The sequence below is a fragment of the Neovison vison genome, chromosome 12 (assembly GCF_020171115.1).
Source record: "Neovison vison isolate M4711 chromosome 12, ASM_NN_V1, whole genome shotgun sequence".
Classification (NCBI taxonomy): Eukaryota; Metazoa; Chordata; class Mammalia; order Carnivora; family Mustelidae; genus Neogale; species Neogale vison.
This window is the reverse complement of record NC_058102.1, coordinates 47505293-47528840: the sequence shown is the minus strand read 5'-3', so window position 1 is coordinate 47528840 and position 23548 is coordinate 47505293. Positions and strand designations below refer to the sequence as shown.

At 42.0% G+C, this 23548-nt stretch overlaps 1 protein-coding gene across 2 annotated transcripts in view; it reads left to right on the top strand.

Moving 5' to 3' along the window:
- Positions 1-23548, top strand: part of MYRFL (myelin regulatory factor like) — a 74387-nt gene that overhangs the window by 1336 nt on the left and 49503 nt on the right. For both annotated transcript variants that reach the window (XM_044227684.1, XM_044227683.1), the window contains exons 2-6: positions 5532-5682; positions 8891-9086; positions 11532-11608; positions 13328-13438; positions 14987-15077. In XM_044227684.1, coding sequence (XP_044083619.1) covers positions 5532-5682; positions 8891-9086; positions 11532-11608; positions 13328-13438; positions 14987-15077 — 626 coding nt within the window. The remainder of the gene's footprint in view (positions 1-5531; positions 5683-8890; positions 9087-11531; positions 11609-13327; positions 13439-14986; positions 15078-23548) is intronic.

Below are 23548 nucleotides of genomic sequence, written 5' to 3'. Positions count from 1 at the left end.
TTAGCTGCTGTACATAATGAGACGTGGGCAGTATGATTAGCAGCCTAGACTCAGGGTACATCACTCTTACTACCCTGAGTCAGCTTGGCCGGATGTTCAAGATTTCTGTTTGGGGGTTCCCCTTCCCACTATTGTCCCCAAACTCCAGGGCTTTCCACTGCCCTGGAAGGTGATGCAGTTGGCTTCCTCACCTGCTTGAGTTGCTGCCTTTTTCTTTCCTGGCCATGTGATTAGAACTGGTCGTCTGCTTGCCTGTGAAGCCAGCTGGTCCTTTCAGAGATGTCTGGCCTCAGCTTCAGCATGGCTGGAGGGTCCTCCAGCCAAGGCCCACACGTGGCTGCCTGTTGGCCGTGGGGTGGCAGAACCATATTGGGCATGCAGCTCTCGCATGAACCAAACCTCTCACTGCCTCCTTTTCTTTCACATGGACCCACCCTGGCCAACGGTTGCTTGGATTCTCTTATTCAACCTTTGAAACAGAAAATGTTAACTAAAGTCTCCTTTCTGTATAATATAGAGCTCACCACCCAGCTTCCTTATGCGAGTGTACTCTGATTTCTTCAAGAATCCTTACATCTAGCCTGCAGCTTCTATGTGATTCTCAAACACAAAAGGCTGAGTAAATTTCTAGCCAGACGAGGGGACCATCTGTTTGCTCTCCCACAGATGCACCGGCCCACTGGGAGAACTGGGCAAGCCACCCAAACCTTCCAAGCGTTTCCTCGTCAGACCAGATTGCTGTTCAAACCCTCCTGGCCATTTCGGGGTTAAGCTCTATCCTGTGGTGATTTTCTCCTGCCCGTCTCTGGAGAGGACATTGATTTTTCAACCATTTCCAGAGAAAATCATGAAAGAGTAACTGACATGTCCAGCAGATAGGAAATCTTGAATCCCTTGTTTAAGTCCTATTCGAATGAAGGTCACTGAAAAGCTGACTAAAGATAATTGACTCCGGACAATCGTTCCAGAATGTAAATGAACATTTTCCCAGGGCCGGGCTGGGGGTGGTGAGGCAAAAATCCAAATGCTATGTTTTCATTACAGTTTATATTTTCAGCAGAAGTTTTCTAGTAGAGAATTCATATTTGATGTGGCAGAGGCCAAGGGTTTTTACAAAGGTCCTGGGGAAATGGCACATGGGAGGAAGAAGGAGGAGCCTAAGCTGGTAGTCTTACTGGGCAGGGATTTTGATAGGAGGACATGTTCTAAGTCAATCAGGAAGGCTCTTCTGTGACCTTCTCCCAAGCAGTTCACTTTGTCCGAGGGTTCTAAGATTCCCATTCATAGGCTTATGACGTAGAATCACTGGGTTGCTGGGGACAGATGTAAAATCTTGCTAAGAGAGAAAATAGCTGGTGGGCAAGCTCCTGCTAGCGGTTTCCAGCCCCACATGGTCTAGACCCCGTGTACGAGAGGATCCCCGCTTCCATTTCACCTGAATCCCAATATAAGATGGTTCATGGATTCATATGGTTTGAACCTCAAATATGAAAGGGTTTTTTCAGCCCCAGAGTGGTGGTCTTGGGCCCGCAGGAGAGGTGCCCTGGCTGAGTTCACACTGTCAAGTCAGAAAAACGGTCGGTCTCATCTCAGCAAGTAGGTACTTTCTGAGAATGTTTTGTTTTGTTTTTAAGATTTATTTATTTATTTCAGAAAAATTGAGAGTGAGAGAGCGAGCACAGGGAGGTGGGGCAGGTGGGGGAGGGCAGAAAGGGAGGGAGAGGGACAAGAAGACACCACGCCGAGTGCCTGAATCTCAGGACTCTGAGGTCACCACCTGAGCTGAAACCAAGAGTTAGACGCTTAACTGACTGTCACCCAGGCACCCTGAGAGTGACTTCTCTCGATTATCAAATAAGAATCATAACTTCTACTTCACCCATTTCTAAGAGTTTTTATGTATTTATTTATTTAAAAAGATTCTATTTATTTATTTGGCAGAGAGAGAGCGATCACAAGTAGAGAGGCAGGCAGAGAGGGAGGGTGGGGGAAGCAGGCTCCCCGCTGAGCAGAGAGCCCCATATGGGGTTTGATCCCAGGACTCTGAGATCATGACCTGAGCCCAAGGCAGAGGTTTTAAACCACTGAGTCACTCAGGCGCCCCATCTAAGATTTTTTAGAAGTAATGTATAAAAGAATATTTTGAAAGGCGTTAAAATGCAAGCTCTAAGTTTTTCTGAAAGGTGGGAACTTGGTCAGTTTGCTGCTTTCACACTTGTATTCCTCTTCTGCTACATGTTCTCAAGACATCCTCAGTGTAGCACGGAAGGAAGAGGAGGGTTTGAACCCTGTCTCTCCCACTTAACAGCTATGACACTGAGCAAGTTATTTCAGGTGGTCAGACCCCAATTTCCGCATTTGTTAAATGACATTAGGAATCCTGATCTCATAACCTCTCTGTAATCAGTTTGGTTGCATGGATTAAAGCACATCCTATGACTCAGTGGTCCCACCGCTGGTAATAGGCCTAGCAGAAGTGGGCAAATACACCCACTAAAAGACACACACAAAAATTTCCATAGCAGTTTTACTTTTAATAACCACAAACTGAAAATAACCCAAATGACCGTCCAAGGCAGGACGAATTGTGTTATATTCTTACAGTAATGGAAATAAACAAATGACTCCCATTTGCAATTATAATGAGTGAATCTCATAAACATAATGTTGGGCAAAAGAAGCCAACACATAAGACTACAGATCATATAATTCCACTTCTTTACACTCCTCTATGGTTTTAGATTTCAGAATAGTGATTTGTCTTGGGCAGAAGAAAGTAGTGGCTGGAAGAGGGCATGAGCGTAACTTCTAGAGTGCTGGACATGCCCTATTTCTTGGCCCAGTGAGAGTTACCCAGTAGAATTCATTTTATTTAAAAATATCAAATTGTGTACTAGTGCTCTGTACATTTTTCTTTATGTATATTATACTTCAGAAAAGAAAGTTTATTGAAAAAAGGCACCCTTACCTTGAAGAGTTGATGAGAAATTATGTCAAGTGTCTTGATATACTTGGGGACAGTGCCTGTGTCTCAGAAAGTACACAGGAGGGCACCTGGGTGACTTAGTTTGTTAAGCATCTGCCTTTGGCTCCAGTTATGACCTCAGGGTCCTGGGATTGAGTCCCGTATCAGGCTCTCTGCTCAGTATGGAGTCTGTTTCTCCTTTTCTCTCACTCTCAAATAAATAAATTAAATCTTAAAAAAAAAAAATAAAGTACCCAGGAGTAGTAGATATTATTATTAGTGTGACTAGTAATAGGTCCCAGTATGGGGTTCAGGCTTGTGCCTCAAATTTCAGCCTGGACCTGTGGTCTCTGGGTCTCATCAGCTGATATCCAGCTCCCAGGGAAGCCATGGCTATGTCAGTCCTGTTGGAGGAGCTGTTCCATCCCTTTGCAGCTAACATGGGAAAAAGCAGGAAGAAAAAAAAGCAGGAAATGCTGTTATCCTTGCCACCATGCATGAGTGGGAATGGACCCAGGTTAGCAGATAACCACTTAGGCACTTGGTGTTAGTTATTTCACATCAGAGAGAGGTACCATGGAGGCCAAGCACAGAAGTATTTGCCAAGGTTTCTTGGATAAAACCGTGCCACCGATATTAACGAAATGCACCATTGTTTAAACTCTTAATGTGCTAGGCACTTCTCACTCATAGAATCCCTTCACCAACCCTGGGAGGTTTCCTACTGTTACTCCCATTTCATAGATGAAGAAACTGAAGGCCTGAGACCAGAAACTGTTTCCCTAGATTGTAGAGCTAGTAAGTGTAGAGCTGGGCCTCAAGCCCCGGCCCATGGATTCCAAACCTCAAGCTCTGGAACTTCCTTTATCCTCCCTCCACAGGAGGACAGAGGAAGGGAAGACGGGAGAACTGGTTTCTTCCTTTCTCTGAATTTGGGTATAAGCAGGAGAACCGTGGAAGATGTTTGTTTGTTTTGGAGAAGATTCTAGGTCTGGTATCTTTTGGAGGAGCGACAGCATGAAGAGCTCCTTACATTGCTCACCTCCTGTATTCTAAGCCAGGAAACAGTTTTTCATGATTTTGAGAAATCTTTTAAAAATGGTTGTTTACAAAAACTGAAAAAAAATCGTTGTTTTGCTTAGTTGACGTGTAATAGGGATACCCCAAAATAAACACATTTCCTTTGACATTTGAGATCAGAGACAACCCGGAGCAGCTCTGCTATTTATTCATTTGAGGAAGCCCTCAGTAAAAGTATAGCGAAAGGAAGTTAGACAACTGAAGAAAACCCTGCAGTTTCCAAGCTGGGGGCTAAGTGCACGCTCTCCAGGAGCTCCCCTCCTATCTCTGTGTTGTTGCTCTTGGCTTGCACCTGATCTTGGGAACACCCACCATGTACATTTCACTCCTGATGCCAGGTAGGAGTCATCTTGAGGGAGTCAAGAGAAACAGAAAATGTACCAATATCATTTACATAAAAATTTTCTGAGGTTGAATCACACGGTTTGGAGGCATACTCAAATTAAGACAATTTGCAAGGATTATGCAAAAATAGTAGCTTGCGCATGTGAAATTGCTGTTATTTTAACATAGAAAAGTAGCAATTTCCTATAGTCAATATTACATACTTAAGGACATTTTCTGCTACTTTATCTTGGCATTAGCTTCTGAAAGTGCTTCCACTTGTACTATGATATTCTCTCCGCTTGTACAATGTTACAAGATGGGCAAGACATCTGTTTTAATTTCTATTTTGCTGTTGAGGAAAGTAAGACACTAAGCGAATAAATAGCTCTTCTGAGTTCAGAAAGCTAGTGCCCTGGGGGACCTGTTAGAGATTAGAATGTATTGGTTGCAATGAACTAAAACAAAGAAACAAAGGACAAAACCCCCAAACCCCAAAACATCAAGCTGCCTTAAGCAAAAAACAAGCAAACAAAAAAACAAAACCGGAGGATTTATCGCCTCCTGTCGCCCAAGAGTTTAGGATTGGATCCCAGAACTCAAATCACGCCATCAGAACTGGGTGACCTTCATCCTCAACTCTGCCTTCTGCTGTGCGGGCTTTATTCCCAGACAGGCTTTTCTTTCATGTCTCCAAATGGTGCCAGCAGCTCTTCGGGATGGTGTCTCCCAGGTTTAAATCTCCCGGGTTTGAAAGAGGCAGCATCTTTGATCCTGTGTCCCCTGAAGTGCTGAGATTCACTCTGCTTGGGTTGGCTTGGGCCATGAGTCAACCAGGTGCAAATTATTGAGGCAAGAAGTGAATGCTGGGCTTCAAAGGAACCAGCCTGGGTCCCCCTGCCCTCCTCTGGCTGGGAGTGAACTTCACTGGAGCCACATTGACTGCCTGTGGGGAGACACTATGCAGGAGAGAGGGTAGAGGGACACTGAGGGCACAATTCCCAATAAGGCTACTCACATGCCTTCTGCCTCCCACCACTTGTCACTTCCCACATGGTCACTCTTCCTCATACATGGCCGGTTCATTAGCTCCATGCAGCTGTCTGTGAGTCTAGGAAGAACAGCCTTGGAGGAAGGATCTAACACACCGATTTCTTTGCAGTGACAAGTAGGAGTTCCAGCAGTGAAGTGCTGTTCTACGACGGTGAGGGACAGAACATGACACCTGTGGACCAGGGTTCTCCTTCTCTGAAGTGGCAGCCATACCAGAGTGTGCCTTGGCACAGTTTATTCACTGGTCATTATGAGAAACTGTAAGTGGCCCCCGGGCGCCCTGGTGGTGTACTGAGGGAGGGAGGGAGGAAAGGCGATGCTAACTCTCAAGACTAAATCCAAGGATTTGGGCTTTGAAGCCACCCCTGATCAAATAAGATGGGTCCATGAGGAAATGCGTCTTACTCCTTAGGTTTCGCATTCTGACTAATGCAGAGCTGGGACATGGGCTTCTGGCCTTTTGGAATCCAGACTGTAATTTTAACTCATTACAACTTACTCACTAAATGGTGGAGGGAGAGTGAGTCTTTCTCAGACCATAGACCCAGTTCAGACTTCAAGCTGGAAAATGGGGATTTCCCAAATCAGTAACATTTAATCCTGCAGTTAATTTAAAATTCCACAGAATACCATTTTGGGGACCACATTAAATTGCTAGCTGGTGACATCCCTCCTCCCCTAATATCTCTGCTGTGAATCCGTATTGTCAAGCGCATTGTCAACATATACTGCAACAATCCTGTTGGTATTGGTGGTGACTCTGTGTTTAAAGATTGAAATGAAACCATACAAAATATCTTTAAACTGGAAAATTTTCGTCTTAATCTTATGACATAATTTTAAGAAATAAATGTGGACTTACATATTATTGCTCTTAAACATCTTCAGAGCCTTCTCTTTATTCCTTAGCGTGTAATTTATCTACATAGGTTAAATGTTAATAAAACTATTATTAAAAAATAAAATCTATGTAGATTGAAAATTCTTCTAGAATTTTCAAGATTATAAAGGGCCCCTTGAAAAAATCTGAAAAATGTTAATGGTTAAAGTATAGGACTTTAAAGTAATAAATATAATATGAAATGAGAAATGTTGATCCACAAACTTGAGGGTCTTCTATGGTATTTTCCAAATTCAAATAGAGCTTCTTTAAGGGCAAAACTTATCACTAGCACTTACATGTTGAATGAACTAGAAGGAAGAAATCTTTTCCTTGAAACAAATTCTAAAGACTTAAGCAAACTGGGAGTTGGTGTGTTGAATGGGAAGCAGAATGATGCAAATTACTAGTTGCCTCATTGAAATGTCACAACTTTGTGCGTTTGCCAATGTGTACAATTAGAAAAAGAAAGGGAGGGTCCCCAGGTCTTGGTTTTAAGTCGTAGCCTTTATTTGGTTATCTTTTGGGGAGTATTCCATATCCTCTCTTAAATATGAGTACCCAGGTATGAAACTCTTCAAGTTTTTGAGGCAACTTCTCCTTCTTACTTGAGTAGATTTTTAAAAATTTATTTGAACAGCCAATCTAAGCTCCACTGAGCTGGAAAAAAAGGAGAACACGATGGTGTCAGCTTAAAGATAGAGAGGCAGATTTATTTTGAATGTTTAGACATAATTCGCTCTTCCTAAGTGCAAGAAAAAGACAATATTAATCTACATTAGACCTTAGGTTGTTTTGATTTCATTATTCCTATCATTGAGACAGAAAATCACTTGTGTCAGATTATTATGTCTAATTTGTCACAAAAATGTTGTTTCCTTAAATTACCTAAAAGCAATAAAGTTAGGGAATTGAAAACTTCTTTTCTGAGTGATACATAAAACTTGTGTTAAAAGAGCTTTTAAAAAGCCAGTTTAGTTGGCTTTATTTATAACATTGGATATCAAAAACCAAATTGCTATTTTTAGGTAAACAGAGTTCTATAACCAAAATTGGTGTTTAAGATTCAGAATAATCTTCAACTGCATGATTGCTGTTTGTTGATTCAGTTTCTACTTCTAGCTGTCTTTAAATTTCAGGCTAATGTTCATATCTGAGTTGTAAACCTTACCTCCTTCCTTCAAGGTTTTTGATAGTGAAACATGGATGATCAATTAAAGTTATTTCCCTTTTTCTCAATTAAGACAGTTCTTATTATCCTCAGCAGTAGAATCTGTACAATTCCATTCATCTAGCCTTTAGATGAGTAAATTAGAAAATTTTTTCTAGAAAAACAAGTCAATATGAAGTTTCCACATGGCATAAGACATGTGGTCTTTATCAAATCCTTCATTTGTAGAGGCTTTGACCAGTCAGCTGCTTGGGAGTAATCAATGACCCAGTGACTTGATCCACTGGGAAGGTGCTTAAATTGCAAAGAACATGTACACTCTTTTCACCAAAAGACTCATTCATATTCATATTTTCTGTCTCTGGAATTAGAGAGAAACTTAGAAACTCAGTGTTGTTCATTATAATGGCAGCCATCCAAATTGAGATCCCAGGAAGCACAGCGCCACACAGCAGTAGAGAGCTAGCACAGCAGTAAGTCCTGCCCTCCTCTGCTTCCTGTCCTGAGGAGGAGCTTCTTTCCTGAGGATAAGTCCACATTTAGGAATCTTGATGAATTGAAAATCATGTTCCAAATCTTCAACATGTATGGGAAAAGCTCACCAAAAAAGTTTCACCTATATTCTTTTCTCTGCTCAGTAATATTACACATGTGGGGTGTTTTAGTTTTATTTAACATTTAAAGGTCTTTAATTAAACATGAGATACACAAAGCCTTGATATTGAAAATAATTTGGTAGGATAAATAAAGCAAGGATCTGACTAGCCACCTCACCACTTCTGTTCCCAGCAGAAGCAACCAGTGGTTTTCAGTGCTGATACCAGATGAGGAGGATAAAAAGGAGATGACCAAACTCTGGCGAAAATGGGTTTTCAGTCAGTATTCTGACTGGCTCTGGTTAATCTGGTTTAAAGCTATTCCTGGTAATTTTGGCCAACCTGCTTTTTTCTTCTAACCACATGTAGGCTGAATATTCACTCAGGAGAGGGACTGTTTGAGTGAGGTGTTGCTGATGACATTTAGAGCATTTTTTTTGAAGGAAGAAAAAGATGAATTTTATCCCAGATATTTCACAGGTCTGAGTAATGCAGTGGCTTCTCAACTTCTAGACTACATCTTTCTGATGTATGGTGGAGTCAAATTAGAATTCTAGAAAGCACAAAGGGAAAGAGAGGCTGAGGAGACAATGCTTCCATTTGGCAAGAATTGTGCTTCTTCCTTGTGAGAAGATAAAATGCTGTGAGAGAGCCATCTGTGTTTTGAAACTTCCTCAGCAAAAATCCACAAAATTGATTAAATATAACAAAAGTCACTTTCCACAGTGTATCTTGAAATGTTTATATTATTAATCTTGGTGATGGAAGAAAATGTGTAGAAAATGTTTGTTAAATTTGTTTCTTGATTCTTCTTTTCGTAGACCTGATATAGGCTATCGAGTTGTCACAGACAAAGGATTTAATTTTTCACCAGCAGATGAAGCTTTTGTTTGCCAAAAGAAGAACCATTTTCAGATAACCATCCACATCCAAGTTTGGGGAAGTCCAAAATTTGTCAAAACTCAAATGGGCCTAAAGCCAATAGAAATGTTTTACTTGAAAGCTTTTGGGGTTAAGGTAAGTCTTTTATCGAGCTCAATTTAATGAAGCCAGTAGTACTAAGTGTTCCAGGTATCTGTTGTTGCATAACCAACTACCCTCCAAACTTAGCAACTTATAATAATGACAATCATCTCTTTGGGTCACAAATGTGCAGGTTGGTTAGGGCTTGGCTCTCACAGTTCACGTCTCTTCAGGAGCCATCCGCTGCGGCAACTCAGCTGGGCCTGGATCCAGTTTCCAAGATGGCTCCTTTATCTGTCTGTCACATCTGGGCTGACCACTGGCCAGGAGCTCAAATAAGACTGTGGCTGCGAGACCTTGACTCTCCTTCATGCGGACCTTTCTGTGGGATAGGTTGTGCTTCCTCACAGCATGGTGGATACTTTCTAAGAATAAATGTTCCAAGACGTAGGAAATGGGAGCTACCAATTTCTGAAGGCTGAAACAGGCTCAGAAACTGGTACAGCATCACTTCAAACTACATTTTGATAGTTTTCATGATCAAAATCTTGCACTTCCTTACTAACTGTAATATTTTATTATTTTTGATCCTGGTGCATTTTCATAGGCAGTAGATTCCTAGTTTTTGCCAAATTCTCAATAGGTCTCTGACTTTAAAAAGCCAAGGAGCCATTAATCTTGCCAATGTTCCGTCTTTTTCAGATTACCGAGAGGAGACTGATCACAATAAAGTTAGACAATTCACCTAAGATAAGTAAATGAGAGAGCTGAGTTAAGAATGCAGATAGGATGACTTCTGGGTGGCCAACAAGACCTCAGATCCAGCATTTAGGGGAAGGAGCATCCATTATCTGCATATATTATTCTGATTATTAGCCTGAGCTTAGGCAGTGAGTCTCCCCAAATAGGGCTTGACACATTGGCACATCAGCTGCTCTTGCTCCAAACTGAGCTCTTAAACCAAACCAAACCAAAAAACAAAACAAAAGCAAACAAAGATAATAAACAAACAACAACAAAGCATATTTTTCTGATTATGGAAATAATATGAATCCATTGTGAAAATTTTGGAATACAATAGAGAACTGTAAAGAAGAGAAAAAATGCATTCCTATTTGGGGATCCACCATTTGGTAGTCTTATTTTTTCTGTTATTAAAATTAATCTCATATTGTTAATAGTATATTATGAAAATAACATGATATTATTAAAGACCCTATAAGATATTATTTACAAAGATGACACAATTTCTATTGTATACGTGTACCATATTCCCACATTATTGTAAGTTTTGCTAATTTTCAATCTTAGTAAACATCCATGTATACCTGTCTTTGCATGAGGATACATTCCAGAAGAATTTATATATCAAGGGCATAAACATTATTAAAACTCTTGGTGTATGTTGCCTACCTGCTTTTCAGAAAAGACGTTATTATGCTATTACCCACAAGCCATTTAGGACAGGACAGCTCTCACCACACCTTTGCCACTATTCATTCAGAGAAAGAAGAGTTTTGCAGCAAGTACTGAAAAAATACCGTTTTCTGTATTTTATTTGTTTTCATTATTTATTGTTATTTCTTTTTTTTAAAAGATTTTATTTATTTATTTGACAGACAGATCACAGGTAGGCAGAGAGGCAGGCAGAGAGAGAGGAGGAAACAGGCTCCCTGCTGAGCAGAGAGCCCCATGTGGGGCTCGATCCCAGGACCCTGAGATCATGACCTGAGCCGAAGGCAGCGGCTTAACCCACTGAGCCACCCAGGCACCTCTTGTTATTTCTTTTTATTAGAATGTTAGTTGTGCATGGGCTGGGGTTTCTGTTAATTTTGTCCACTGCTCATCTCTCTCACTCCAAGCAATGCCTGGTGCAGAGCAGGTGCTCAGCAAGCATCTACAGAATGAATGAATAAATGAATGGATGGATGCATGTTCCCTTACAGCTGCCTTGCTCCTGTGTTTTGCTCCTGATGTTTTAATTATCTGTGAGCTCACACCACAGTCACTGCTCACCTGCAGTTTTCTGTTGTCTTGTGTTTTCGTTGTTTAGTTTCACATGTATTTGTTTCTTTTCTCACCAGTAGCGTGCTCCTTAAGGTTGAGGTCATTGCCTTATACACTTTTTCAGTGACTGGTTCCTCCTGCCCAGTGCCTGTCCTCCTGCCCAAAGCCTGATGCTTTGGAAAACTTTTTTTTTTTTTTAAAGATTTTATTTATTCATTTGACAGACAGAGATCACAAGTAGGCAGAGAGGCAGGCAGAGAGAGAAGAGGAAGCAGGCTCCCTGCTGAGCAGAGAGCCTAATGTGGGGCTCAATCCTAGGACCCTGAGATCATGACCTGAGCGGAAGGCAGAGGCTTTAACCTGCTGAGCCATCCAGGTGCCCTGCTTTGGAAAACTTTTAAAGTCCTTGAACATTACTTACTAGTGAATGTTTTTGTTAATAAATTGGTTCATGTATTTGGCAACTAATTTCCTTTTTGTTGTTCCCCACAGGTAGAAGCCACCAATCAAATAATCGCTATTGAACAATCCCAAGCAGATAGAAGCAAAAAGATTTTCAATCCCGTTAAGTAAGAATTTCTTTTCTGAATTCCTTTGTGAATGTACTGGGAGAAATATCTGTTGCCTAATTTATTTTAGCAAAAATGAATCCCACCAACCATATGATGTCACCTACAGGTGGAATCTAAAAAACAAAAGAAACAGATAAATAAATACACACACCAAAAAAAAGCAGAAATAGTCCTATTAATATAGAGAACAAACTGATGGTTGCCAGAGAGGAGGAGTTGAGGCACTGGTAAAATGGGTAGAGGGGAGTGGGAGGTAGAGACTTCTAGTTATAGAATGAGTAAGGCATGGGGATGAAAGGTACAGCACAGGAAATAAAGTCAGTGGTATTGTAATGGTGTTGTGTGGTGACAGATGGGAGCTGCACTTGTGGTGAGCATAGCCTAAGTATAGAGTTGTTGAATCACTATGTCATGCGCCTGAAACTATTGTAACATTTTACGTCAACTATACTTCAGTAAAAAAGTAAATAAAAAAAAAATAAAAGGAATCCCATTGTGGATACTACCTTAGTAATATGTTAATATTATAAATACAAGCTTATTAATAAGAACAATTATTGAATCACTTCTTGTAAACAAATTCTTATAGAAAGCTCCATTTTAAGTCATCATCGTTATTATCATCATTATTATTTAAGATTTTATTTATTTAATTGACAGAGAGATAGAGAGAGAGCACAAGTAAGCAGAGTGGCTGGCAAAAGAAGAGAGAGAAGCAGACTCTCTGCTGAGCAGGGATCCCGATGTGGGGCTTGATCCCAGGACCCTGGAATCATGACCTGAGCCGAAGGCAGCCACTTAACCATTTTTATAACCCTCTTTTTATAACCATTTTTAACCCTCTTGCTAACTACCTGGTTTCCTTGATATAGATTATGGTTAGACCTTTCTTTTAATTTCATGCTGTACTTAAAACTCATTTTTTCTTATTTTTTAAAGCTATGTGGATTGACTGCCCAAGGGGTTCCAAAATAGATGACTGGCATTACCCAAAGCAATATGGCAGTCCAAAGTGAGCGTTCACCCTGTGGAATGACTTGGAGTGGGATTTGCTTTTTGACAGTTTGGCTGGGATGTAGTTGCCACATCTCAGTGTTTGGAACCTGAGTCAGTCCCATCTGGGCTGGAAAGAAGGTGATCCCACTGCCTGGAGAGATCAGGCAGGAGCTCAGCCTGATGCTCAAGTGGGAGCCACATGTGCCACATGTGCCAACACACCACCAAGAGGCCTGGTGCATCTGGTTCTCCCTCACCAGGGCGGGCTGTCTGGGGTCTTCCTTGGGAGCCAAGCCAGGAGGAGGCAAATATGTGAAGGGGATGCCAAGGAATTCATGAGGAAATTACAGGCATTGCTTGTCAGGACGCAAGTGCTCTAGCAACAATGACAGAGGCTCAAATCAAAAGTCTTCTCTTCCCATTGTGGAGTTAAAAGAACGCATACATGGTATGAGGAGCACATGCTCTTATGAGTCAGAAACTCTGGGTTTGAGCTTCTGCTAAATGAGCATATCTCACCTTTCCTGGTTATTCCCTGGCAGCCATTTCTGACCGTGTTGTGGAGAGTTTATTAAAAATCGGTGCCTGGAGTAAACTGTTCTCCTCAGAGTGATGGGGATGGGGGGTACTGGACATACCTGAGGATCTCAGAACAAGGTAGAGGTGATCTAGAGTCCATATTTTCTCACAGTGTCTTGGTATTTCTGCTGTTTGTTTTAGAATCGACCTGCCGGCCGACCAGGTCACCAAAGTTACACTGGGTCGGTTACACTTTAGTGAGACGACAGCAAATAACATGAGGAAGAAGGGAAAACCAAATCCTGACCAGAGGTACTGGCATTCGTGTGTATGCCCCTCCATGGCCAGGGACTCCACCTGACTAGCTGGTGCCCTCAAGAGGCCCCTCTGATACGCTTGGCCAGACCAGCCTACATGCAGATCTCCGGTCTCCAGTCTCCGGTGTCTGTGGCCCCTTTCTCTCATCTTGGACTCTTCTCATTTATTGCCACATCTCATTTACTCTCAGTCATCTTCCTTGTCCTTCCTCAGCGCCTACAGTGCCTGCTCCCCTGTCCAGCCCCAAATCTGCCTTAATTCCATCCCTGATTCTCTGGAGTGACCACACGTTTATGCCTCACTGTTGCCCAAAGGCTGAGGACCGTCAGACCGCCCTGCTCTAAACTGTGTTCTTGTCACCAGTATAAAGCCTGGAGTCCTGGAGCTCTGCGATCGCTTTTTTTGGATAAAAAAAAAAAATGAACTTGCATTAATGATTTAAGTCTCTGGATCTCCTAGTGTGGTCCCAGAGTAGCAGAGATGGTGTCCCCTGGACACATTTTAGAGGTACAATTTCTCAGGCCTCACCAAAGACCTACTGAATCAAAAACTCTGGGGTGGGGCCCAATAATTTGTATTTTAACAAATCCTCCAGGTGACCTAGATGCATATTCAAATTTGGGAATACTGGTTTTAGTACATAAGTATTGGAGTTGGAAAGACTTGAGTTTGAATTTGATACTGCCATATACTAGCTGGGTGACCTCGAGCATGTCCCTTCATCCATCCTGTAAAATGGGGACAATGTTTATATCCTGCTCCAGTCAGGTTGTTCTTAGGGTTCTAAGTGAGATACTGTAGATAAATTGCTTAACCAAGCATATTGCACATTTTGAGGACTCAGATGATGGCTAATGATTATAATGAAAATAACAATTATTTTACTATTAGTGTTTTTTTCAATATGGGGGAAAACTATTATTCTCTGAGGATCAGACATCTGTGGAGTTACAGAAGAAGGAGGCAAGGTTTTTGCATCCAGTTCTTAAAGCCAAAGCTTCTCTCAGAGGGATAGTTTTATTTTGACTTTCAAGAAATGATCTGATCTTAAAAATGCCACATCAGTATTACACAGGAAGAAATAACAGAAGTAACATTGATGAAAATTGCACTGGGAGCAACTGGAGGGGAGGGTTGAGGTCTTTGAGTAAGGTCTTGAATGGGAGGTAGACAGGGGGCCTGACCAAGAGCAGAAGGTGTGGGAAGGAAGGGCCCTGCTGGGAATGGGTGCATAGCTTGGGCGGCTCTGGGCAGAGGGACCTCTTAGGTGGCCGTCTGTTGTGTGTCTGCCTGTGAGCAGTGTATGCTGTGGGCTTCTGGAACAGCTCACAGATACCCCAGAGTGGGCAGAGGGAGGGCCTACAACAATATTGAGTGAATCAACTGCTCTTTGATTTCACAGGAAGGGCAACTTAGAACAGAATAGAAAGCCTTTAAACATGCAAAGCTATCTAGGTAAATTCACTATCAGGCGTCGGGGGTGTTTGATGGCACAAATTCTGTTTCTCTTTCCTGACATGTTATCTGCTGTTTCTGAGGTAGATACTTCATGCTGGTGGTTGGGCTGTATGCTGTGCACCAAGACCAGTTCTACCTACTGTCTGCCCACATCTCTGAACGGATCATTGTAAGGGTAAGCTTCAGTTCCTTAACGTTTCTGAGCCCACCTGCTTTTCTCCTCTCAAGGAGAATTTGCATTTTCTTTTCTTTTTTTAAAATTAAAAAAAAATTTTTTTTTGAATTTACTCTTCAGTGGTATGCTCGAAGTGAGCTGTTTCTCAATGGCTCATAGTAAAGGCAGGTTTTATTATTTTCATTTCCGTGTAATGGTTCTCAGCCAGAACTTTTGTCCCTCAAAGGTCATATGGCAATGTGTGCCAGCATTTTTTGGTTGTCACAGTTAGAGGTGCTACTGGCCTATAGTGGGTCCAGGCTGGGGGTGCTGCTCAGGGCCTTACAATGAACGAGATCCCCCTTCCAAAATGTCAGTAGTGCTGCAGTTGAGAAACTGGCCCTGGCCCTGGGCTGACTAATTTACATGTGACACCATGGTATACTGCGTCACGTTTACGTTAGCTTCTTTGCATGCAGAGGGGCTGGGGCGCAAGAGGCCAGGAAACTCCTGGTGATCACTGGGTTTGTGAATGACGGGGCTTACTCTGATCCCAAAAGTAGAAAGAAGGCATTTCATACCCCAGTGTGACTGGTGACCCAGGGAACATCTGGGCCTCTGCCTACCACATGGTAACGGTTCAGCACGTCTTGCTGAGTGAATGATTGGTCGCAGCTGTGGACAGGACTCTTGGCAGCCACAGAAACAGAAAGCTGTTGGCAGCTGGAGCTGCAGCTGTGTGAGGCCTGGCTGGCCACCGCTGAGAATACCGGGGGCTTAAGGTAACGGGTCACCACAGGCCTGGCAGCCGAGGAAGGGCTGTGTCGTGCCACGGGGAGGACATGTAAAGCCCAACAGGAAAAATCATTGAGTACAGCAACTTCTGTGGCTGTTACTCTTTGGCCTGTGGACCAGATCTGCCTCTTTGGCGAGAGGAGTCTTTCCTTTCTTGGGTTGAGCCATTCTGAAACACAGGGCTCTCTGTGTAATTCTTTTAATCAATTAAAAATAGGAAGCCACTTGTAAGTGGAAATCCTTAAACGAGTTTCAGTGGAGGTGACGTAACGATGGAAACGAGGTAAAACACTTGTGTTCAGATGTCCCAGGGCTAGGCTTTGTCCCTGCCATTTTTGTGGGACCTGATCCAATCTGTGGCAAACAGAGTGCCATTCAAGCGAAGGCAGGTGGGGCGCTCTTCCTGGGTCATGGGCCAAGGGCAGCGGTTCTCCACCCACAGCGGGCTGCAGGGCAATCTTGGACATCTCGCCTAATGACCTCTGGGATTGTGTGTTGCCCTAACAAACATGATTTAAAAGTAGAGTCTGGAAGTCTGGGTCACTTATTGCTTCTGGTTTTTCACAGGAAAAACCATTCTTTTCAGAGTTAGCATAGGTTAGATATTACGAAAGTGCAGCTTTGAGCTAGGAAACTCATGCCCGAGTCAGGCAGCCTGCTAGTCACCCGTGTACCTTGAATAATGTACAAGGTGTCTGTTTTCTCCATTTCCTGCTGCCAGCTCTGTTCTCTGGCTGCGGTGAAGCCCACAAGGCAGCAACACGAGAGAGCACTACTGTCTAGTATTCTGTTACCAGAACTCTATTCACTGGTGCCTCCTCCTATCCAAAATGTCATGATCATTTAACTCGAGATCACTTTGAAAAGTTGAGTGTTCCTACAATTCATATTCGGAATGAATACTAAAAAATATTATATTATACTTAGTATAGATTGGGTGTCATGTTATTCACTAAATTTTTACTTTAAAGAAATGACTGCATTCCAGATTTGATTGCAGTCTTCTAGCCATAAGTTTTGGTTAAAGAGAATGCCCTATTCTAGAAGTATGCTGGTCATACAGGGGTCACTCTAGCAACAATGAGAAGAGGGAGAATGGTAATGCAGTAAACCATTCTACCCCTCCCCCAAACTAGAAATACCTCTTTGATTCTATTTCGTTCTAACCCCAATGCAGAAGTGAAAATGAATGCAGTTTTGAATCTATTTAATTAACGTTTAAACCAACCAAGAGAAAAAAAAACGAGCTTCAGATATGGTGATGTTGTTTGAATCAGGGAGTTTTTGAAACATTCACATGACACATTTCCTGCCCCTAAGATTCTGTAGGTATATGTCTTGGACGTATATCTATGGTCAGACAGAGGGCAGACCAGCTCACATTCTCCCAAAAAGCCAGATGTGTCCTCTTAGGCCATAGCCTGGGTCTGTTAGTTTGAGCTCCAGAATAAAGGGAGAAAAATTTGACAACTGAACAATGTTATAAGAGCAGACTGCATTATACAGAGAATGGCAAATTGCACTGAGCAAATGCAGGTTAATTTTGAGGCCTAAGAATCATTCCTCCCAAGAGCTGAGATTAATGTAAGGGCAAATGTAGGAGGCGTGGACTAGATGAGTTTCCAGCTTCCAGAAAGGCTTCAGAGACCAAGCTTGTCAGAATTCTCCTTAGGGAGGGTATGATGGGCAAGACCCAGGAGTGGTTCATCTGGGTTGTCAATCAAAACAGCTTTAGAGATATATTATGGTCCTGTCGTGCAGACTGATCAATTTCATGGAAATTAAGGTTTACTACAAAGACAAATTTATTTCCCAGGTCTTTTGTTTTGGGGAGCATTCTGCCATGGAGTTCCTTCTGATTCTCCTTGTTAATGACTAGGTTTTCATTCAGCTCCACTTTTCCTTCTAAAACACATAATTAAACCTGGTTTGGAGTGCTGTGTTGTATGCAAAAGGGATGATTACTTTTGTCTGCCTTTCAAAGACGCGCCAGGGTTTCCTAGTTTTGAAAATGAATACATTATTCCAGTTTCTTTTCCAGAAGAATAAAAACGTGCGTGTCCCCAAGAAATGCCCCCTTATTGCCCTGCAAACTGCACTGTCTTAATGAGACACCAACACACAAGGACAGAGAAAGCAAAAGAAAGGATACAGCTGCAAGGATGGGGAGGGATGCGCATAGAGCAGAGCCATCCCAGGGCCCAGCTTGCCCTTTTCCACAAACCTCCCCTCCCCCCCATCCCCCCCATCCCCCCCGCGCCACACACATCTGTCTTCTGGAGTTCAGATGAATTTTTATTTACCCAAAGCAATCAGTATGTGGAGCAATGTCCATTTCACCCCATGGTTTGGATTCAACTTTTGTTAACTCTGAAAGGAGTAACTTGACCAGGAATATATGGTACCAAAAAATCCCCCGGTGAGTAAAACAGAGATTCCTGGGTCCTCCCTCCCCAGCTTCTGATTCAATAGTTTAGATATACATTTCTAACAAGTTTCCAGGAGAGGCTGCTGACCTTCAAGACCACACGTGGAGTAGCACTGATAGGGAGAATTTCTAGTCCCATTTTCCACATCCCTTTCAACAGGAACAAAACTTTATTTGCTATGAATTGTCTTCCTCAACTCAAGCTTTCCTAGTATGCTCTTTGCTGCTTTAGAAGCCCAACAACGGTGAAGCAAAGAAATTCCAGCTTTCCATTCCAAACTTAGAACGGCCTCGAGTTACTACTATTCATTGCTGTTTCCGTTTCCAAGCACCTGCAGAGGGCGCCATTTACACTTTACTCAGCGAATGCAGCGTCCCTCACAGAATTCGTGCATCTCTCTAGGTGTGCTGGTGAGGAGAGCGGCTTAAATGATTACAGGCCCATTTGGGAGACACTGCAGGTTGGGTTCCAGACCACCACAATAAAGCAAGTCGAACTTCATTTATTTCATTAACTAAGTTGAAGTCCTATTTTAAATCCTTTGCTCTCACTGCAACAGTCTTCACGGAATCTTTTAACAGGAGTAGATTCTATCTCAAGAAACCACTTTCTGTGCCCATCCCTAAGAAACAAGTCCTCATCCATGAAAGTTTTACCAAGATGGTAGCGATTCAGTCCCATCTTCAGGCTCCACTTCTGATGGTAGTTCTTTTCCTATGTCCACTACATCTGCAGTTTCCTCCCTCTGCTAAAACCTTGAACCTCTCCAAGTCCTCTATGAGGGTTGGAATCAACTTCTTCCAAACTCCTATTAGTGTGGATTTTCCCACCTTTTCCCATGAATGAATCAGGAATGTCCTTAATGACATCTAGAATGCTAAATCCTATACGGTTTTCAGCTTTATTTGCCCAGATCCATCAGAGAAATCACTGTCGATGGCAGCTATAGCCTTATGAAACGTATTTCTTAAATAATAAGACTTAAAAGTCAAAATAACTCCTTGATCCACAGGCTGTAGAACAGATGTTGTGTGAACAGGCATGAAAGCAACATTAATCTCATTGTACATCTCCATCAGAGCTCTTGGGTGACCGGGTGTGTTATCAATGAGCAGTTTTATATATGTGTGTGTGTGAGTATAAATTTTTTTTAAGATGCAGGAGACTTTTTTATTTTAAAGATTTATTTGAGGGACACCTGGGTGGCTTAGTTGGTTAAGCGTCTGACTTCAGCTCAAGTCATGATCCCAGGGTCCTGGGTTCAAGTCCCTCATTGGGCTCCTTGCTCAGTGGAGAACCTACTTCTGCCTCTACTGGCCACTCCTGTTCGTGCTCTCTCTTTCTCTCTGTTGCTCCCTCTCTCTCTCTCTCTGACAAATAAATAAATCTGTAGTTTAAAAATATATATATTTATTTGAGAGAAAGAAAGAGAGTGCAGGGGGAAGGAGGGGTAGAGGGAAAGGGACAGATAGAATCTCAAGCAGATTCCCTGCTGAGTGTGGAGATCAATCTCCAGACCCTGAGCTCATGTCTTGAGCTGAAATCAGGAGTTGGATGCTTAGCTGACTGAGCTGCCCAGGTGCTCTGAACAGTCATATTTGGAAAGAAATCTTTCCTGAGTTGTAAGTCTTAACAGAGGGCTTAAAATACTGAATAAACCATGTTATAAACAGATATGCTATCATCTAGGTTTTGTTCCATTTACAGACCCCAGGCAGAGTAGATTTAGCATAAATTCTTAAGGGCCTGAAGCTTTTCAGAATGGTCTGTGAACACTGACTTCAACTTAGAGTCAGCCTGTCCTTGGAAGCTTTGAAGCCAGGCATTGACTTCTCTCTAGGTATGAAAGTTCTAGATGGCTTCCTCTTCCAGTAGAACCCTGTTTCATCTACATTAAAAAATCTGTTGTTTAGGGTGCCTGAGTGACTCAGTCAGTTAAGCATCCAACTCTTGATTTTAGCTCAGGTCTCTCTCTTGTGCTCTCTCAAATAGATAAATAAATAAATAATTAAAAAAAAATCTGTTGTTTAGTGTAGCCACCTTCATGGTTGATCTAGAGCTTCTGGAGTTATCCAGAAGCTTCTGGATAACTCCAGAAGCTTCTACAGCAGCCCTTGCTGCTTCACCTTGCCCTTTCATGTTATACATATGGCATCTTTCCTTAAACCTCATGAACCCTGCTAGTTTCAGACTTTTCTTCTGCAGTTCCCTTACCTCTCAGGCTTCATGGAGTTGAAGAGAGGGAGGGCCCTCCTCTGGAGAAGGCTCTGGCTAAAGGCAATGTGGTGGTTGGTTTGGTCTTTTGTCCATACCATTCGAACTTTCTCCATGTTAGCAGTAAGTCTGGGTCACTTTCCTACCATTTGTGTGTTCTCTGGAGAAGCACTTTTAATGTCCTTGGCCTTCACAACTTGGCTGTCTGGCACAAGAGGCCCTGCTTTTGACCTATCTCAACGTGCCTTTCTCACTAAGCCTCATTCTTTCCAGCCTTTGATTTAAAGTGAGGGACGCCTGGGTGGCGCAGTTGGTTAAACGACTGCCTCCGGCTCAGGGCGTGATCCTGGAGTCCCGGGATCGAGTCCCACATCAGGCTCCCAGCTCCATGGGGAGTCTGCTTCTCCCTCTGACCTTCTCCTCGCTCATGCTCTCTCTCACTGTCTCTCTCTCTCAAATAAATAAAATAAAATCTTAAAAAAAAAAAATTAAAAAAAAAAATTTAAAGTGAGAGACATGTGTCTCTTCCTCTCACTTCAGTACTGAGATGCCATTATAAGGTTGCTAATTGGCTTAATTTTAATGTTGATGGTCTCAAAGAATAGTGAGGCCCCAGGAGAGAGAGAGGTGGGGAAATGGCTCATTGGTGGAACAGTTAGACTAATACGCAGACCATTTATCGATGAAGTTCTGCTATCTTATATGGGCATGGTTTGTGGCTCTGCAAATTATGATGATAACATCAAAGATCACTGATCACAGATTACACAACAAATGTAATAGTGAAAAAGTCTGAAATACTGTGAGAATTACCAAATTTGTGGCAGAGATGTGAGATGAGCAGATGCTGTGGCATCAGTAGTTGGTGACACAGACAGACTTGCTTGATGAAGTCTTGCTACAAACCTGCAATTTGTTTAAAAAAAAAAAGTACTATTTGGGAAGTATAGTAAAGTAAAGCTCAATAAAAGGAGATATGTCCATTGGACAGTAGTTGCTATGCACAGCAGTGTGTTAAGGACAGTTTGAGACTATCATCCTCATTTTTAAGAAGTATTCATATATACATGGTTTCAGTAAGTTCCCATAACACTATGAGATAGTCAAGAAGTCATTATTATTTTTAAGCTTCAAAAAAGAAAAGCGGGTACAGAAATGTTAAGTGACTGCCCCAAGATCACACAGCCAGTTTGTGTCATAACAGATTAAACTGTTCAGGTCTTCCCTAAGTATATAGGGCTGTGGGATAAATAATGAAAGTATTTTAGAGATTTTAATTCATTTTGAGGTTTGATATCAGTGAACCACTCTTGGACCACATGGGAACACCACTTCATAATTCCAGAAAGAGGTAGTACATTACAGTTTGCTTTGACCCATTAAGATTGTGGATACCAAAGAAGGGAAAAAAGTTCAGAGACTTTATAACATTTCCCATTACTGATGAGACAGACCCCTCCATAAGTCTATACATTTTAAAAAATTACAGATCTGTGGCCCTTTCCAAGATGACTTAAATGTATCTTAGAGATCTGAGTTTTCGTCTGATGAAAGCTATGTGAGATTGTTATAATTGTTCCAAAAAAGTAAGTCTAGTTACATCTGCTGTTTAATGTGATATGAAGTTTATGATAATAATTATCCCAAAGCTCATTAAGAAAAAAAAAATCCATCACTGTCTGTTTTGTTTCCTTGAAGTGGCTCATTATGTTCAGAGTAGAGCAAAATGCATCAGCATTTATATGGTATACCTTTGGATTTAGTTGATTGCTTGCAATAAAAGGATTTGAGTCAAAGCCAATTTGCCATTCACTACTGAGGGGGCTCTGGGGACCTTGTATCAAAGCACTTTGTTTAAGTGAATTCACACAAAACAATGTTCAAAGTCGTTACTTTCTATTCTTTTACGGCTTTTGTCTATCAAATGTCAATGGTTGAGTCTTCTAAGCAGTTCCGGGTTCAAATAGGCAAGAGTGAAAAAGTTGAAGACACCTAAAAGTTCTTCCACTGAACCTAAGCTAAGAAATAAACTTTGTGGGTATTTTTAAATTATTATTTTGAAATGGGTAGCACATGCTTATGTAAAAACATTCCAACAATACAAAGAGTGTATATGTTAAGTAGTGAATCTGCTTCCCAGCCCAATTTCTACGTCTCCCAATTCCTGTTCTTGAAGAAACCATTGCTATTGGTGTCTTGAGTATTCTCCAGAGTTAGTCTATGCATATTCAGGTCCTGAGTTCACAATGTCTCCTGCACTACCCAGAAAGGCAGCGTGAAGACATTGCAAGAGTGGTAACCTTTTAGATGATCACGGTCTATAGTGTTTGTCTGCATTTGTGACAGCTTACCTCAAACACAGAAAAATCAGATTTAGAACAATAGGTCATAATTTTAAAAACTAATTTTTTTGTGAGGATTTGGAGGATTCAGAGAACCTTACTTAAAGATATTTGGAAATATATTCAGTAGCCACAGGAGGTGGAGATGAAGGAAGCCAGTAGAGTGAAAAATTCTTCAGCAGAGAATTTTAGTTAAGAGTAAAATCTCCAGGGGCGCCTGGGTGGCTCAGTGGGTTAAGGCCTCTGCCTTTGGCTCAGGTCATGATCCCGGGGTCCTGGGATCGAGCCCCGCATCGGGCTATCTGCTCAGTGGGGAGCGTGGTTCCCTTCCTCTCTCTCTCTGCCTGCCTCTCTGCCTACTTGTGATTTCCATCTGTCAAATAAATAAATAAAATCTTAAAAAAAAAAAAAAAGAGTAAAATCTCCAGAACTTTGTCTGGTTTTCATAGTTTCACTTGGATTCTCTTTGAAGACTGCATTTGCTCAGGGTTACATTTTATTTTAGTTTATTTATTTAAGAGAGAGCAAGCAGAGGGAGAGGGAGAGAGAGAGAGAAGCAGACACCCTGCTGAGCAAGGAGCCAGACGCCGGGCTCAATCCCAGGACCCTGGGATCATGATCTGAGCTGAAGGCAGATGCTTAACCAACTGAGCCACCCAGGTGCCCCCCGCCAGGGTTACTTCTAAGAGGAAAAGTTAGACTCATTCTTTAA